At 42.8% G+C, this 17,586-nt stretch overlaps 1 protein-coding gene across 4 annotated transcripts in view; it reads right to left on the minus strand.

Moving 5' to 3' along the window:
- Eloc (elongin C) overlaps positions 1–15,795 on the minus strand; it is a 20,686-nt gene extending 4,891 nt beyond the window's left edge. The window contains exons 1-3 of one of the 4 annotated variants that reach the window (XM_023722427.1): positions 15,663–15,795; positions 2,605–2,662; positions 3–146 (exon numbers count right to left, since the gene is read on the minus strand). In XM_023722427.1, the coding sequence (XP_023578195.1) occupies positions 3–146; positions 2,605–2,608 (148 nt within the window). In that variant the 5' untranslated portion in view covers positions 2,609–2,662; positions 15,663–15,795. Of the gene's footprint in view, positions 1–2; positions 159–2,604; positions 2,663–15,574 lie in introns of all 4 variants that reach the window. The other 3 variants (XM_004637555.2, XM_023722425.1, XM_023722424.1) reach the window with 3 other exon arrangements.
- Positions 15,796–17,586: the final 1,791 nt, after the last annotated feature.

The raw sequence follows: 17,586 nt of genomic DNA on the forward strand, positions 1-17,586 counted from the left end.
ACCTGGGCCACTCAACATGGCTTTTATTGTTCCTGATGTTAGTGCATGCTCTCTTTTTACAATAAACTCATGACCGTCAGAAGATATCAATTTGACATACATGGCATCCGGGCCTTCACAGCCACCATAGGTTTTCTCTTCTCCATCTGAAATAAGTACTAGAATCAGTTTTATGTTACACACGCATTAAGAAAAACAGTGCCTGCAGTGACGGCTCACGCCTGTTAATTCCAGGTATGTGGGAAGCTGAGGCAGAAGGAACACGTGTGAGGATAAGCTGGGAATAATTAGCAGTTAGAACAAAATAAAAATTATTAGGGGCTGGTGAGATGGCTCAGTGGTCTAAGGCACCTACTTAGAACAAGCTTAGCAAAGCACAAGGACCGTGGTTCAATCCCCCAGCACCACATGCCAGCCCACCCCGCCCCCTGGCGGGCTGAGCTGCCCCCCCCCCACACAAATAAATAATAAAAATTATCAGTAAGGATGTACCTCAGTGACAGAATGGCCTGGGTTTGACATCAGGGAAGAAGGGAGGGAGCGAAGGACAGATGAATGAGTTGGGTTTACCAAGGTTAACATTTGAGGGTTAAAGACAAACCATTTCTGAAAGGTACCATCACTTTCCTAAATACCTTCCACTGTTGTATAAACTCTGGATCAAAGGATGCAACACTAGATGAAAACCTACCAGAAGTCTTCAAGAAGCATTTCTGGTGACTAAAGTAGCACACAAAACTTTTATTTATTTTTTTGTGGAACCAGGGATTGAACTCAGACCCATGCACTTGCCAGGGAAGCACTTATTACACGGAGCCATCTCCCCGGCCCCGCACACAAAACTTTTTAAATAATAGTATCTAAAAAGTAGAAGCTGATTGTGGTGGTACATACCTGTCATCCTGGGATACATAGTGAGTTTAGAGCCAGCCAATTGCATGGCAAGTCCCTTGTCTCAAAAAAACCCAATGTGCTAGCAAGATGGCTCAGTGGAATAAGCGCTTCCCTGGCAAGCGCAAGGGCCTGAGTTTAATCCCTGGTTGGGGGGGGGAGGAGGGACAGGACCCCAAAATAAAACCAAACAAAAAACCCAAAACCAACAAAAACAAAGCCAAAATTGAAAGCAGAGGGACTAGGTGATGCAATTCAGTGGTAGAGTGGTTGTCAACTACGTATGAGACCCTGGGTTCAAACGCTGGTGCCAACACCAAAATAAAAATACAAGATGAGAAAAGAGATGAGAAAAGATTATTTATTTTATTTATGCAGAACCGGGCATTGAACTCAGGACTTGCGCTTGCCAGGGAAGCACTTAATTCCACTGAGCCATCTCCCTGGCTCAAGAGATGAGAAAAGAGCGTATCTACTACCCAGTATCTGAACTGCCATAGGTTGACTTTAGCCATCATAGTCTGTTCAACACAATACTATCAACAAAGAACCGTGCTCCATAATCCTCAAAGTAGGGAAAGCCATTAGAAGGACACTAAGGAAGCTGTACATGGAGGCTCATACCTGCAGCCCCAGCATCTAACTGAGCTAGGAGAATCAGAGCTTGGGCTGTGAGGGAGCTACTGGACTGTATGGTGAGACTGTCCCAAAAAATAGAACAAAACAAAACCAAACAAGGAAACTAAAGAAGTTCATACAATAAGAGACACCTTACTGGATCAAAGATTAAAAGAAAACAGGGGCCCGGGAGATGGCTCAGTAGGATAAGCGCTTGACTGGCAAACTCAAGGATCTGAGTTCAATGCCCGGTTCTGCAAAAAAAAAAAAAAAAAAAGAATGGAAAAACAAAGACTTGCTGTGAAAGACACTACTGAAACAATTGGGAAATTCTGACATGGACTAAATTAGAGAGCAAATGTAGACCTGTTTAGGTATGAGGTGGTGTGGTTTGAACATTAAACGACAAACAGCACACAACATGCACAGAAAGCAAATAGGACAAAATATTACCATCTAGTGAAGGCTATGACAGGGCATAATTTTTCTAATTTTCCATAAAATAAATTCTGGAAGACTCAAAGACGTAACTAACTACCTTCAAAATTAAAGATTACTCAAGTACATAGATTCTTAGGGTATTTTCTGCCTACATGTGAGAAAAAATTTTAAGCTATCAATTACTTCAGTTTGAAATTGTTCCTAACATATTTTGCAAGACAAACCATTTTATGTTAGGAAAGTTACAATTTTGTGAAGGTACAATACTGATTATTGTCAACTGGATCTTGCAAAGCATTATTACTAATCTGCCCTTCAGAAACACAAACAAGCTTTTGACATTAACTAATTTCAGTTTAGCTATTTTCTTTCTTACATTCAACTGAAAAGCTTCATCTTTTTTAATGAATAAGAAAATTTAGCTTCTATTAATTGGTTTGTATTTTTAATTTTTTTTAATGCTTCCTTAATTTTTTCCTATTTTTTAATGGTCAGCTCAGCCCACCCTGGGGGCGGGGCTGGCATGGCATGTGGTGCTGGGGATCGAACCGAGGTCCCTGCATGCTTGCCTAAGCAGGCACTTTAGACCACTGAGGTATCTCGCCAGCCCTAGCTTCTACTAATTGTAACAGAAATTACCTTTCTATAACTTACCCATTATGTTCTTATATAATTCTACTTTCGTTCCACAGGAACTTTCTTTAGTAGCTTCCTAAAAATATAAAAACATTATTGTTATTGTAAGCATGTTTTCACTCATTATTTCATATAGCCTCAATCACATTCCAATACACAAATCCATTAATCAACTGAAAAGTACTAAAATGTGAATTAGTAAAGGCTTCAAAATCACAGGAATTTTATTTTATTTTTTTGGAACCAGGGACTGAGCCATCTCCCCTGTCCCCTCACAACATTTTTAAAAAAAAAGATCAACCTAATCAAGAGGGTCAAAAACCTCTACAATGTAAATTTCAGAATACTGAAAGATGTAGCTATTACAAGATGAAAAGAACTGATATAGGTGGAGAAAGAATGTGGCAAAGCTGGCTTGGGAAATGAGCATGACCTGTTAATTACAAGATCCCAGGGCAAAGTCAGAACCTGCACATAGAACATTTTCTTTTTGACTTTATGAGACAGGACCTCACTGTGTGGCCTGGAGCTCACTTTGTGGCCCAGGATGGTCTCAAACTTGCAGTGATTCTCCTGCCTTGCCTCCTGAGTGCTGGGATGACAGGCCTACACCAGCATCCTAGCTTTCAAGCTCCCAGGACATGTGAACAGAAAGACAAGATGCCAAGGTTTGCTTAGTATCATGGCTTCCCACGGCAGTCCAATTAACTTTTTTTTTTTTGTACCTCGAACGCCTTCAGGGCACTTTTGGCCAGCGGGCGAGTTGTGAGGTTCGAATTCCAGCAACCTGAGGCTGACAGCTTTGTGGAAGCAGCCACTTAAAGGCCTGAGCTAGGGCCAGGCCCCCACCAGTTAACTTTCTTTTCTCTTATTTTCCCAAAGATTGCTCTGCAGAGCTTGGCTTCTCTCATACCTATTCACTCCAAACTTTTATTCCTCATTTTATTTATTTATATTTATTTATGTGTGTGTGTGTGTGTGTGTGTGTGTGTGTGTGGCCAGCTCAGCGCACCAGGGGGAGGGGCTGGCTGGCATGGGGTGCTGGGGGATTGAACCACAGTCCCTGTGCTTTGTTAAGCTTGTTCTAACTAGGTGCTTTAGACCACTGAACCACCTCACAAGCCCTCACTCCTCACTTTTAAATAAACTTTGGCACTGTTTTGGGCTTGTCTCATCTGACTCTAAGGCAAGAAGGACCTGAATGAAATACCTTTGGTGAGTGATTTCTAAAAGAACTACCAGTAACATTCCCATGGTCACACAACTGCAGAACTGCTAAAATAGTCACATTATCAGTGATGTGCAGATTCAATGCAATTCCCAAATTTTAATGCCATTCCACAGATCCAGTAAAGTGGTCCTAAAATTCACGTGGAAATACAGACCTCAGAATAACTAAAGTAATCCTAAGCAAAAACAATGCTGAAACAGTTGAGTAAAGCTATAGCAATACCCAATTTCAAATTACCATACAACCACAGTAACTATAACAGCTTGGTACAGGCATGAAGCTAGGCACACAGACCAATGGAATCAAATAGAGAGCACAGAAACAACACAGCTGTATGAAAGGAACCAAAAATATGCATTGGGGAAAAAGACAGTGTCCTTAGCAAGTTAGGCTGGAGAAAATGGATTCCTGTACATAGAAGATGACAACTAGACCCAATGTCTCATTCTGCATAAAAATCAACTCAAAATGGATGAAAGACTTGGGCACAAGACCTGAAAGGTTGAAACTGCTATAGGAAAAAACACGTAAATCCATAGGCACAGGCAAAAGCTTCCTGAATTGGTTTCTAAAAAGCACAAAAAATAACAAAAATAAATAAAATTTAAAAAAAGAGACATATTAAAGTTCCTGTATAAGCAGAGATAGAATAGGAGAAACTTCCAACTGAGGGATACCTAGAATATGTAAAACACAACACAAAAATAACCTTAAACAGCTCAATTAAATGGACAAAGGAAGGAAACTTCAAAAATACAAATGGCCAATAAGTATATGAAAAAATATTCATCATCTTCAGCCACTAGGAAAACACTGAAACCCCACACACTAATCACAATAGCAAACCATGAAGAATACTACAACACATGCTGGCAAGAATACAAGGAAAAGGAATATTCCTATACTGGTGAAAGTAAGTACAGACTTCCTTAAAAAATTAGAATGGTGCCAACCTGGCACAGGCCCAGGATTCCAGCACTTGGGAGGCTAGTACACAGCAAGACTATCTAAAACAAAACCCCTCTAAAATGAAAAATCCCTTTAAAAACAGAACTCTTATGACCCAGCTGCATACTGCTCCCTGGTATGCACCCAAATGAAACACAATCATCATGCTATAGGGATACCTGCATGCCCATGTTTACTGTAGCACAATCCACAACAGCTACATACAAAAGCAACTTAGTGGACCATCAAAACATAAAGATGCTGGGCTGGAGAAATGGCTCAGTGGAATTAAGTGCTTGCCTAAATTCAATCCTCGGTTCAGCCAAACAAAAAAACATGAAAATGCTAAAAAAAATGTTGGTACATACTCACAATGGAGTACTGTTCAGCCATTAAAAAAATGTTTTTTCTTTTAGGAAAATAAATAGTATTGGGAGATCAGCACATTAAGAGAAGCTAAACTTAGAAGTTAACACATTTTTCCTTAATACTGCTTTAAACACAGTATTTTGTAAAATATGCAGCAAAGAATTTGACATATACATTACATATATTATGTATTAAAAGTAAAAAAGACTTGCAAAAGTGAGTGGGGACAGGGAGATGGCTCAGAATAAGTGCTTCCTGGCAAGCACAAGGGTCTGAGTTCAACTCCCAGTTCCACAAAAAAACTTAAGATACAAGAAAGTTCATTAAAAGGCAAACAAAACAATCACGAAAAAACCTACCGTACTGAGTTTTTTCTGTATTTTCGGGAGTTTTTTCTGTTATTTTTGGGAAGGGTCCACAAGGTGTTCTGGTTCTCACTACTAGATTGGACTCATAGTGATCTGCCTGTTTACAGCCTCCAAAAAGCTCGGATTACAGGTGCAGAGCACCACCTGGCCCAGTCTAAACTGCCATCTCAGTGAGCCCTGGGGGTGAGCCCCTGGCCCCTGCTTGCAGGCACTTTAATCTGCTGAGCTATTTGGCCAGCCCTCCTACTGAGTTGAGTAAAGAGCTCTGTTAAGAATCTGAAGAAGGGGGCCAGGGAGATGGCTCAGTGGATTAAGTGCTTCCCTGGCGAGCAAAAGGGCCTGAGTTCAATCATGGATCCTGTTATAGAACACAAGCTTGTTCCTGGTTTGTAGAATAAACCTTTGTCTTGGTTTCTGAGAGATGACTTCTAAATCCTTGGAATTTCACCAGTGGTAAGAATGTCTCTGTTACTCGTGTAGGACCCTGCTAGTCCATTTTGAGGGCCTTGGTGAACAGCACGACCTTCACTGGAAGCCAGCTGAAGACTGCATTCAATCTTGTTCATGCTTCCTTCAGCAAAGTACGTTAACTCAGGTGAGCTTTTGAAGTTAACAATATACAGCACTTTGCTGCAGTTCAGTGTGCTGGGTCATTTTTACTGACTCAACAAGTTGAGAATAGGCTCTAAATTCTGTACTTACTAGATAGTGGTAAACACTAAGCAACTATTTACTTGAATGAAAGATGTGACTAGTTTCTAATTTAACTAAAATTTTGCCCTTCCATCTATTCTGCATATAAGACACCAAAATTTTAAATTTAAAAAATAGTAAAAAAAATAATTTTTTAGTAGTTTTAAACTTTATAAAATGATACCTAAAGGAAAAGATATTTTTCAGTAATTTGTGTTTTAACAACACACAACAGCATCTTTTACAAGGATCTTACTGCATCAACATTCTTCATATCACTAACAGGAAAATACAATTATCTTAGCTATCATGTTCTCTAAGAAATTCTTGACCACTATTTAATTCTAGCCTTGCAGGAAAGGTGAAGAAAAAGCAATTTTTAAAGCAGAAATTTCGGGGCTGGAGAGATGGCTCAGTGGTCTAAAGCACCTACTTCAAACAAGCTCGGCAAAGCACAGGGACCGCGGTTCAATCCCCCAGCACCACATGCCAGCCAGACCCGCCCCCTGGTGGGCTGAGCTGGCCACACACACACACACACACACACACACACACACAAAATAAATAAATGTAATAAATAAAAATAAATAAATAAAAAAAATAAAGCAGAAATTTAGGAGATAACCTAACAGGTAGCGTGCACCCTAGTGTAAGGCTCTGGATTTAGGAGATAACCTACTTAATTCTCCAGTTTATAGAAAGGTCCTGCAATCTATTCTGGGTAGCAACAGAGTATCAGAAATCCAGGAAGAGGCTAGGCTAAACCGGGTGTGGTGATGCACACCTGTAAAGAGGCATGAGGACCATTGCTGTGAGTCTGAGGCCTGATGTAATATACATGTACCACTCACCACAGTAAATGTAATCATTTTGTATTGTAATATCAAGCACTTGGCAGGCTGAGGTAGGATTCCAAGCTTGAGGCCCAGTTAATTTATCAAGATCTGCCTCAAAATAAATCAGGAGGGGGTAGGGATGTAGCTCTCAAGTGGAACACTTACAAATGGGTTAAGACCCTGGTTTCCATCCCTAGTACTACAAAAATAAAAGTATACACTATACTGTTTCACTTATATGAAATTTTAAAATAGGCAACATTAAACTATGGTGACAAGCCAGTGGTTGTTTTTGAAGATGGGGTGATTAGGAAAGAGAATTAAAGGCGTACGTCACCAGGCCTCTGTATAGACAATGTTCAGTATTATGTATTTGTCACAATAAATGGTAAACATTTCCACTGTACAGTATATATTTTTTGTACCTCAAATTTTAAAAATAAGACTAAAAAGTTTTAAAATTGATGGCTTTTCTGAATAGCTTAATTCCAAAGATGTCATACAGGAAGACTTTTTGGCTGATTAACTTTTCAAAATATACATTGATAATAAAGTTAAGTTCATACCTTCTGGGAAGTTTCTGATAGAGGGGGAGTGGGACACTGACTGCTCTAAAGTAACTCCCTAACAGAAAAGCTATTAAGGTAATAGCTATCAAAATAAAAGAGGGCAGGCATGGTGACATGCCTCTAATCTCAGTATATGGGAGGGTAAAGCAGTAGCATCATAAGTTTGAGGCCAGCCTGGGCTGTAGAGCAAAGCTGTCTCAAGATAAAGGAAAGAAAAGCTTCGATCGGGGTCTCAATGGAGAGGTTAATTATTATAACTTACATATCTAGATTATCCCAAAAGTCTCTCATACTCATTGGTGTGGCTTTTGTGAGGTGGCTGGATTTCAGGTGACAGGTGGATTAGCATGGCTATGGTGAAGCCCTGTGCTGTGTGGGTGCCACCAACCAACAGGCTTGTAGCTTGAATTGGAAACAGGAAAGGAAGGCTCTGCTGGCTGTGTCCTAATCCCTGCCACGCACTGTTTCTCAAAACCTTGCCATGGAACCAGCTGTCTATGGATTAAAACCTATGAACAGCAAGCTAAAAAAATCTTTTATTTGGTACAGTGTCTCACTCCACAGCTTGAGCTCAGGGACCTTCCTGTCTCAGCCTCCCCAGTGCTGGGGCTACAGGCATGTGCCACCACGCCCAGTTTCAGTGACCGGCATAGCATGTAGTAACAGGGATCAAACCCAGGTCCCTGCACTTGCCAGGCAGATGCTTAGACTGCCAAGCTATCTCCAGCCCAGTATTAAGTATTTTGTCCCAGCAACATAACTAAGACAATTGCAAGGTGAAGGTGACCCACAGTAAATAGCATCAAAGAAGTCAAACAGTTTGGGGATACAGAATAACTCAGTATTGGAAACCAGCTTACAAATTCACCCATTCAATATTTACTAAACCTTAGTATGACAAGTGATGTCCTAGACACCTGACACAATTAACACAACAAAGACTAACTTCATAGGAAGAACAGTGGAGACAGAAAACTAAGACAAAGTATGTGACATAAAAGTACAATGGGGAAAGAAGTGCCAGGTGAAACATGTAGGCAATGGGCACAGGAAGATGAGGCTTTTTTTTTTTTTCCATCAAGGGCAGTACAAAAAGTCTGACACTTGACAGAGACCTGAAGAAAAAAATAAGGGAGTGAGTCAAGTTATCTGAAGACCAGTTCAACCAGAGGAGTAACTCAAGGAGAATGTACACAGAGGCCAGAGAGGAGTTGTACCTTATCAAATAGTATAGTGCCTGGTGACATGGGTTTTGGTTGCCTAATTTTGGGCAAGCATTCCTTTGCTACACTATTTTCTTCCATCTAAACTTGTTTTTTTCCAGTATCAAGGATCAAACTTGGGACCTTATGCTCACCAGGCAGGCACTTCGACTTAGCCATTCTTTTGCTAGTGCCTATCACTCCAAAAGACTTCACTTTAGCTCTTCACAGAATATACTGGAGACCACACCTTTGCCAATTCCTACCTTGAGGGAAATTACATGGCGTTCTGTGACCCGTTTCCTGAGCAGTAAAATGGGAGCAACACAGCACATACCTCACAGGGGTATAATAAACAAAGGAAATTATGACAGGACATTTTTTCTTTTTGTGGCTGGCTAGACCAACCCTGGTGGGGCTGGGGAGATAGCTCAGTTGAATAAGTGCTTGCCTGGCAAGTGCAAGGGCCTGAGTTCAATTCCCGGCTCTGAAAAAAAAGTAAAGAAATAAAATAAACCCACCCTGAGGATGGGGCTCAGTTCCCTGTGCTGACCTGAGCTTGCTAAGCAAGTGCTTTAGACCACTGAGCTATCTCTCCAGCTCCCTCCCCCACCTTCTGGTGGCTCAGGCTGTCTGAAGGGCAGTCTGGTAAGGCAGGTGGAGCTGGAGATTGAACCGCAGTATCCCATGCCTGACTGCATTTGCAAGAGCAGGTGCTTCCAACAACTGAGCTAACTGGCAGGCCCCGGGAAATTATATTAAATTATTTAGCACAGTAATTAGCACATGGTAAACATTAAAACACTAAGTTATACGACTTTACTTCTAAACCAAAGGTTGGTTTCTACACACACACACACACACACACACACAGCTGATCATTTAACAGGTAATGTTCTAGATCAGTGGGGGCAAAGCTAAGGCACACATGCCCTAATTTGTATCACTAAAAGCTCTAAAAGGTTCACTATCATTCTAGATGCTTGGGAAAAATCTGTGGGCCAAGTGAATGTGCCATCCCACAGTGGAACTTATTTTAATGGGAGTCTTGTTCTGCAAAGGATCAGATTGTAAATATTTTATGCTTAGTAGGTCATTAGGTCTATGTCACAAGTACTCCACCTCTGTGACTACAGTGCAAAAGTAGCCAGACAAGCTGGGGAGATGGCTCAGTGGAATAAGCACTTCCCTGGCAAGTGCAAGGACCTGAGTTCAATCCCTGATTCTGCCCCCCACCCCCAAAAGTAGCCAGACAAGATGTAAATAAATAAGTGTGGCTCTGTTTCCACCAAACTTTATTTTATGGGCACAGAAATTTGAAGTTTACCATGTTCCAAATTAAATTCTTTAATTGTTTAGTCACTGAAAAATGTAAAAACTGCACATTCTTAACATTCAGTCCCTTACTCTTAAGAATTCATGGATAAGAAACAGCATAAGAATCAATAAGTACATTCTGGGGTTTATTTGTAATTCCAGACAGAAAAAAAGGTACAGTTTTTCAGATTTTTAGGGGGTCTCTAACCAAAAGGAAATTAACCAGTCCTACCAAATCAATCTCAATGAGTAAAGTACCTTCTATGGACCCCAAATCATCTCCATACCTGAATTTATACTCTACATTAGACATTTCTATCCTGACCAAGGTATAGGTTAAGCAACAGAACTTCTGATTTGTCATCTCCCAAACAAGGGAATGACACAAACTGTATGTAAAAAGTCCCTTTTAGAGCTATCATTTTGTAACTGAATCCATCTGAAATTCATCTTTCCCCTCCCATGGACTAACACTCAACTTCCCATTTTTGTTAAGAAGGCTTTTTCCCACAACACAGAATATAAGTTGCCACTGAATGTCTGCGTCAGCCCTGTAAACTACTTAAATTTCCTTCTCAAATTCCATAGTATCTATAAATTCCTTCCTTTCAGCGGAACCAGGGATTGAACTCAGGGATAGCACTCCTTTGTTTCAAATTATAAAAGTAAACAGGTGTGCTAGCCCAGCACTCTACAGGCTGAGGAAGACTGAGGTCAGTTTAGGATATATACTGAATTCAAGGCCAACCTGAATTACAGAGAGATCCTGTATCAATAACAAGCAAACATGCTGGGTGTGATGAGGCATGCCTGTGATCCCAGCACCCAGGAGGCTGAGGGAGAAGGATCCTTGTGAGACCAGCCTGGGTTGCAAAGTGAGATCAAGGCCAGCCTGAACTGTATTGGTAAGACCCTGTCTCATAAAACAGAAACCAAAAAAAAAAGCAAACAAAAAACAAATCACAACTCCTCCAAAAGTAAAGAATTAGCAGATATTCTCATATCTAATTACAAACTTTATGTATTATGAAAGAATTAAAAGAACCTTTACTTTTACTATTTTTTCTTTTTGAGACAAGGTCTTGTTATGAAGCTCAGGCTGGTCTTCAACTCACAAGGATCCTCCTGACCCTGCCTCAGCCTCTTGAGTGCTGAGATTACAGGTGTGTTCCACCATGCCCACCTAACAGAACCTTTAGAAATCAACTAAAAATAAATCACTTCTATTGCCAGTCTTTTGTATCTTAATTACCTATTTCTATAAACCATATATGCTGCCCTATCTTTTTGTCTTGATTAGAAATCATCCTTCAGATCCAAGGCCACCCTTCCCCTTAAACTGAGTCTGATCCCCTCCTCAAAGGCTTGCTTCGTAGTAATTCCCATCCTTGCCATTTCCAACTATCATCCATCTGCCTCCTTTCCTCTGGTGCTGGGGACTGAAGCCAGGGCCTGAGGTATGCACTCTAAAAGATACCTCCCAGCTATAATCTACTTAATCCACTGCAGTACACGTGATCCTACCAAACTTCAACTGCTTCCCTACCTTGGTTACATGGTTATTCTCTACAGGATGTCCTCCAGCCCATAGCGATAAGATCCCCAGATTATTTCCTATTCTGGCTTTTCCTGAGTCCCAGTGGTTGACATGCAAGTTGCCTTCTACAAGTATTCTCAGCTATCATTAGTTATCCAACTTAGTTAAGTCCCATATAAAACTCTTGATGATCTCTGAGATCAGTCTTCTCTCCTAGTATTCCCTATTTCATTGAATGGACTTTTTTTTTTTTTTTTGGTGGTACCAGGGATCGAACTCAGGATCGCACTTATTCCACTGAGCTATCTTCCTGGCTCCTCAGTGAATAGACTATTAAGATGTTAAGGCAAAACAGTTGATTACTCATTCTTTTGTCCCTGGAATGAAAGCTGGACCATTTAGTTCCAGCTTAAAAATTCCAAATCACAGCACTTTTTTTTTAAATTTGTTATAGGGTCTCCCTACGCAGCTATGACTCCTAGTGATCTTCTTGTCTCAGACTCCCTTAGTGCTGGGATTACAGGCGTATGCCACTACACCCGGTTTTGGTCGCCAGCACAGCACATGGTACCAGGGATAGGACTTCTTGGGCTGGCCAGATAGCGCATCAGACTAAAGTGCCTGCTTAGGCAGAGCACAGGGACTCCAGCACAGGCTGTGCTGGCCCCGATCCAGGACGTGCTAAGTGGCGATTAAGATGGCCTGGTGGTGGCCAGTGATTTTGTAATCCCAGTGCTTAGGAGGCTGAAAACAGGATAATCACTAGGAGTCCAACCTACAACCTACGCAGTGAGACCCTGTACACCCTGTATACACTTAAAGTCAGTTTCTCTGCTTTCTTCCTAGCTGTTTAGCCTCATCCAACAATCTATGAGGATAGGGACTGGTGAGATGGCTCAGTGGCTAAAGCACCTACTTAGAACAAGCTTAGCAAAGCACAGGGACCACGGTTCAATCCCCCAGCACCACATGCCACCCAGCCAGCCAGCCCCGCCCCACCCCACCCTGCCCCCTGGTGGGCTGAGCTGGCCACACACACACACACACACACACACACATAAATAAATAAAATTTAAATAAACAATCTATGAGGATAAACAGCTAGGAGGAAAATAGAGAACATAAATTTAAAAATTTTCCTATTATCCAAACAGGTATCACTTCTCTGCACAAAACCCTTTAATGGCTTCCTATTACAGATAGGAACTGTCAGCCACTCTGTTGTCATCTCCCACCACTCTACTTATTAAATGCTAAGGCTAACTGTACTTAGCATTTCTTTTTTTTAATTAGTTTTTTTTTTAAATGTGTGTGTGTGTGTGTGTGTGTGTGTGTGGCCAGCTCAGCCCACCAGGGGGCGGGGCAGGCTGGCATGTGGTGCTGGGGGATTGAACCGCGGTCCCTGTGCTTTGCTAAGCTTGTTCTAAGTAGGTGCTTTAGACCACTGAGCCATCTCACCAGCCCCAAAATGAAATAAGGATTTTTTTTTTGCTTCCGAATGCCCTCAGGGGTGGTTTGGCTGGCTGGAGTGCTGTGGGGATCGAACTACAGCACCCTGAGGCTGACAGCTTTGTGGAAGCAGCCACTTAAAGAACTGAGCTAGGGCCAGGCCCCCAGCATTTCTTAAGTAAAATTCATCTCAAGACTTTCACAGCTACTATTGTATGAAAAATTCTTACTACATTTATACATATGTAACTTTCCTCAAGTTCAAATACAATAGACTGAGGAAAGTGCCCACAGAATAAATGCTTAATATTTCTTTAACACATCATTTTCTTAAATCACTTAAGTTTAGAATTTCATGACTGAGGGTACAGCTCTGTTGCATAGCACCTGTCTAGCATGCTCAAGATCCTGGGTTTGGTCCTCAGCAAAAAAATGAAAGATTTTTATGGAGGGGTCTTACTGAGTCAGGATCTTGCCATGCAGCTCATGTTGGCCTTGATCTCACTAGTTCAGGCTAGTCTCAAACTTGCAACACTCTTCATGCCTCAGTCTCTGGGAGTGTTAGGATTACAGGCGGATGGATGTTTGGGATTACAGGTGTGTGCCACCATGCCCTGCAGACTGATCTAGTGTAACAAAGCACTTAAGGAAAAAACACACAATATAAATTTTAAAATTTTCCTATTATCCAACAATGAAAAAAATCTGAGGACCTGGTAAATAGCTCAGCTGATTAAAGCAAGCAGGCGCAGGGCCTGCTGGTCTGGCCCTGGGGGTGCGCACTGAGGTGAATGAGACTGGGAACTGGGCGTGGTAGGGCACGCCTGTAATCCCAGCAACTGGGAGGCTGCAAACAGTATGATCATTAAGAGTCGATCTAACCAGTGAGACCCTGCAGAACATCCTAAAATACAAAATAAAAAACCAAAAGACGTGTCCCCAAAGCATGGAAGTATTTCTTTAGAAATCTATATGTATACAGGACTTAACTTGTGAAACTGTATCATCAAAGTATATTATAGGGGCTGGGGAGATGGCTCAGAGGAATAAGTGCTTCCCTGGCAAGTGCAAGGGCCTGAGTTCAATCCCTGGTTCCACCAAAAAAAAAAAAAAAAAAAAGTATATTATAGAATTACTATCAATTTAACTGGTTCTCTCCACTTTAAATATATATATATATATATTTTTAATTTATTTATTCTTTAAATGATGGTCCTCAGGTAAAACTCACATTTAGAAACTGGTCACTTAAAATGTAACAGGGAACTGGAAAACGTAGTTAAGTGGCTGAACCCTTAGCCTAGTATGTTTGAGGCTCCGTGTTACATCCCGCACAGTAAGAAAAAACGAATTGGAATTCCAAATAATCACTAACAAAAACCATCCAAAGGAGTAACTACCGTTGTTTTCTTACAAAGAGTGAACTGGGTTGTCCAACATCAATTTAAATGTAAACAAGATCAGATATTTATCGTTTTAGGCCACTAAACAGAAAAGGAATTAACTATTTGAGGATCAAAAAGTAAATCGGAGGCGTTGCTGTGTCTGTAATCCCAGCGCTCTGGCAGCCTGAGGCAGAAGAATAAAGATAAAGGAGTTCTTATCTTGCCGGATGGGGAGGCACATGCCTGTAATCCCAACACTCTGGAGAGAGCTAGGCAAGAGGACCGCGAAGCTAGAGGCCAGCCTAGGCAACATAGCAGAATTCAAGGCCAGACAGACCCTAGAGTCACAAAATACCCAAAAAGCTCCTATCCAACCTGGGTTACAAAGTGAGTTAGAAGTCAGCCTGAAAACGAGATTTTTTAAAACTAAAGATTTCAGTTTTTTCCTATCTGAAAGATGTACAGCACAAATGTTCAGAAGGAATGACACAGTTCACCGTAATATATACGCTGCTACAGAGATTTCAGTTCCCTAAGAGAAACTCAGTGGGCACTCACTGCACTTGATAGTCCATGCCTCCTCTCGGACGCGACCGGAGGCAGACGCACGAAAGCCTCAATGTACCGAGTCAGACAGCCAACTAGCTGGGCAGAATATAAACTTTTTAAGTCCTGCCGTAACGGGCAGGACTGCAGGTCCTCTCCTGAGACTAGAAATCCGCCTCATGAAAAGGATGAAGGGCATGCAGGAGAAAAGCAAAAATGAAAAGAGGCAGGGCTGCCATGCTCCTAACTCCACCCTCCCCGCGTTCGGCGCAGCAACGGCGTTCTCGCCCGAGGCTCCCCGCCTTCCACCGCCTTCCAAGCGCACCGAGGGGCGCCGGTACAGGTCCTGTCGCCTAGCCCTGCCCTGCCCTCCCCTCCCCCAAACCGGGACCCACGGAGGCCAGGGAGGTTCATAGCTTCCGTTCCTTCCCGCCCAGATAGGAAGGGGTGAGACGAGAGACTGCAAACTCCTCGGGTCCTGGTCTCCCTCGTCCTCCACGCGCACCCGGGCTCAGTCCGGCCCCGGCCCCAGACTCACTCGTCCGCACCACGGCGACCGCAGCCAAGTCTGCCCCGACCGCCGCAGCCCCTACTCCAGGGCGGCCCCCCTACCCCCAGCCGCCTACCCCTGTGGGTTCCGGGGCAGTCCAAGGAATTGCTTCCGCTGGGTCACAGCCGCTTTCTGCGCCGCGCGGAGGACCCGTACCAGGTGAGGCGGGAACGCACGCACACACTCCCCAACTTCCGTCCGCAGGAAGTGCTTAGCGCCCTCTGCCTTGCCTATTTGAGAAGAAAACCGTCCCGCCTTAGAGACGTCACTGTAAATTTTAGCCAATCAGATTCTAGGCGTTGTGGCCTCCCAGCATGCAGCTCGGAGTTGATCCAATTTCGGCAGAGGCAGCGTTCTATCCTGGGCTTTGTAGTTTTTCTGGTGAGTCCACCTGGTGTTTGGCCCGAGACGGCGCTGAACGCTGGGATTTGTAGTACGTGTTGGGGTTTTGGTGGTTTTATAAGTTTGTCCCTGCCTCTTGTTTGGGGATACGTCCTCCCCTTTTGGAGGTGGGAAGACTACAAAGGAAAGATCGAGACGTGGCAGTCCTACAAGGTCGTGCCTTTAATGAAGTCGCTTTTGCCTTTCTTGAAAGGTTGCAGTGCGATTTGACAAGCATCTCAAGGGCTCACGCCAATCAGCCGGCTTCATTTCCTCTTTTTTCACCCCCGCCCCTCCAACCTTCCATGTTTACTGAAGACTAGCCACGCCCCACTCCCAGCCGGAAAGCTGTCCCCAGGTCTCCAGAGTTTGGCAGATTCGGCTAGACAATGAGTTTACGGAAAGTCAAGGCGCCCGGACTCATTCTGAGACCCTGTTCCTCAGAACCCACTTCGCTTGGCCACACCCCATTTCCTCACCCCTTCTTCCCTTTTTACTTGCTTTTTGCGGTTACTCAGGCACCCTTCCAGAAAGGCTGAAACAGCTAAATTCAGTTCACCCTCTACTGCTTTCGTAGACCGGCATGAACAGGATGCTAAAGCCAAGCCTGTTGCAGGCTACTCAACCAGGCACTGTTGTGCAATAATAGCCACATAAAGAAAATGTAATTTGTTCAATATAGTGATTTTTGCCCGAAAGGTTTTGAGTGAATTTGGCGGATTTTAATTTTTATTTATTTATTTTTCGTTTTATGTAATTGGTACAGGGTCTCACTACGCAGGTCGGACTCATAGTGATCCTCTTGGTTCAGCCACCTGAGTGCTGGGATTACAGGCGCGCGCCACCATGCCTGGACTTGTTTGCTGGCTCAGGGCACCCTGGGGAAAGGGCCGGGCGGTATGCAAGACTGGGGATTGAACCCTGCTCCCTTTACTTGCCAAAGCAGGCACTTAGTCTGCTGAGCTATTTCGCCAGCATTGGCAGATTTTAAAAACTACTGTATTGCTTTTTTATTTTTATTTATTTATTTATTTATTTTCAGAACCAGGGGTTGAACTCATACCCTTGCACTCGCCAGGAAAGCGCTTATTCCACTGAGCCATCTCCTCAGCCCCTGTATTGCTTTTTTAGAATTACAAGAATGGAACATACTGCCACAGGTTAGCTTTTCAGAATTAGTAAGACATTTTTTTGTTTGCCCCCCCCCCCACCTTGTTAGCTCAAAATAAGAGTTTGGGGCTGGGGAGGTAGCTCGACAGTCTAAGCGCATGCCTGGCAAGCCCAAGGACCAGGGTTCGATCCTGGAACCCTGGGCACGCCTTGTGGACCACCCAAAACCGGGCGTGGTGGCACACACCTGTAATCTCAGCACTGGGGAGGCTGAGACAAGAGGATCACTACTAGTCCTATCTGTGTAGTGAGACCCTGCACCAAATAAATAAATTTAAAAAATAAGAGAAATAAGAGTTTGATGGGGAGGTGAGACATTTGTGGAGCAGAAGATAAAACGGAAAATCTAGACAAACTCCCTAGCTTTGCATTACTTGCTTTCATCACCTTCTTATGTGTTTTAAGTGAATAAATGCCTTTCCTCTACCATGCCAATGGTTGAACTACCA

This window comes from Octodon degus, unplaced genomic scaffold (assembly GCF_000260255.1).
Source record: "Octodon degus isolate 3935 unplaced genomic scaffold, OctDeg1.0 scaffold00091, whole genome shotgun sequence".
NCBI classification, from domain to species: domain Eukaryota; kingdom Metazoa; phylum Chordata; class Mammalia; order Rodentia; family Octodontidae; genus Octodon; species Octodon degus.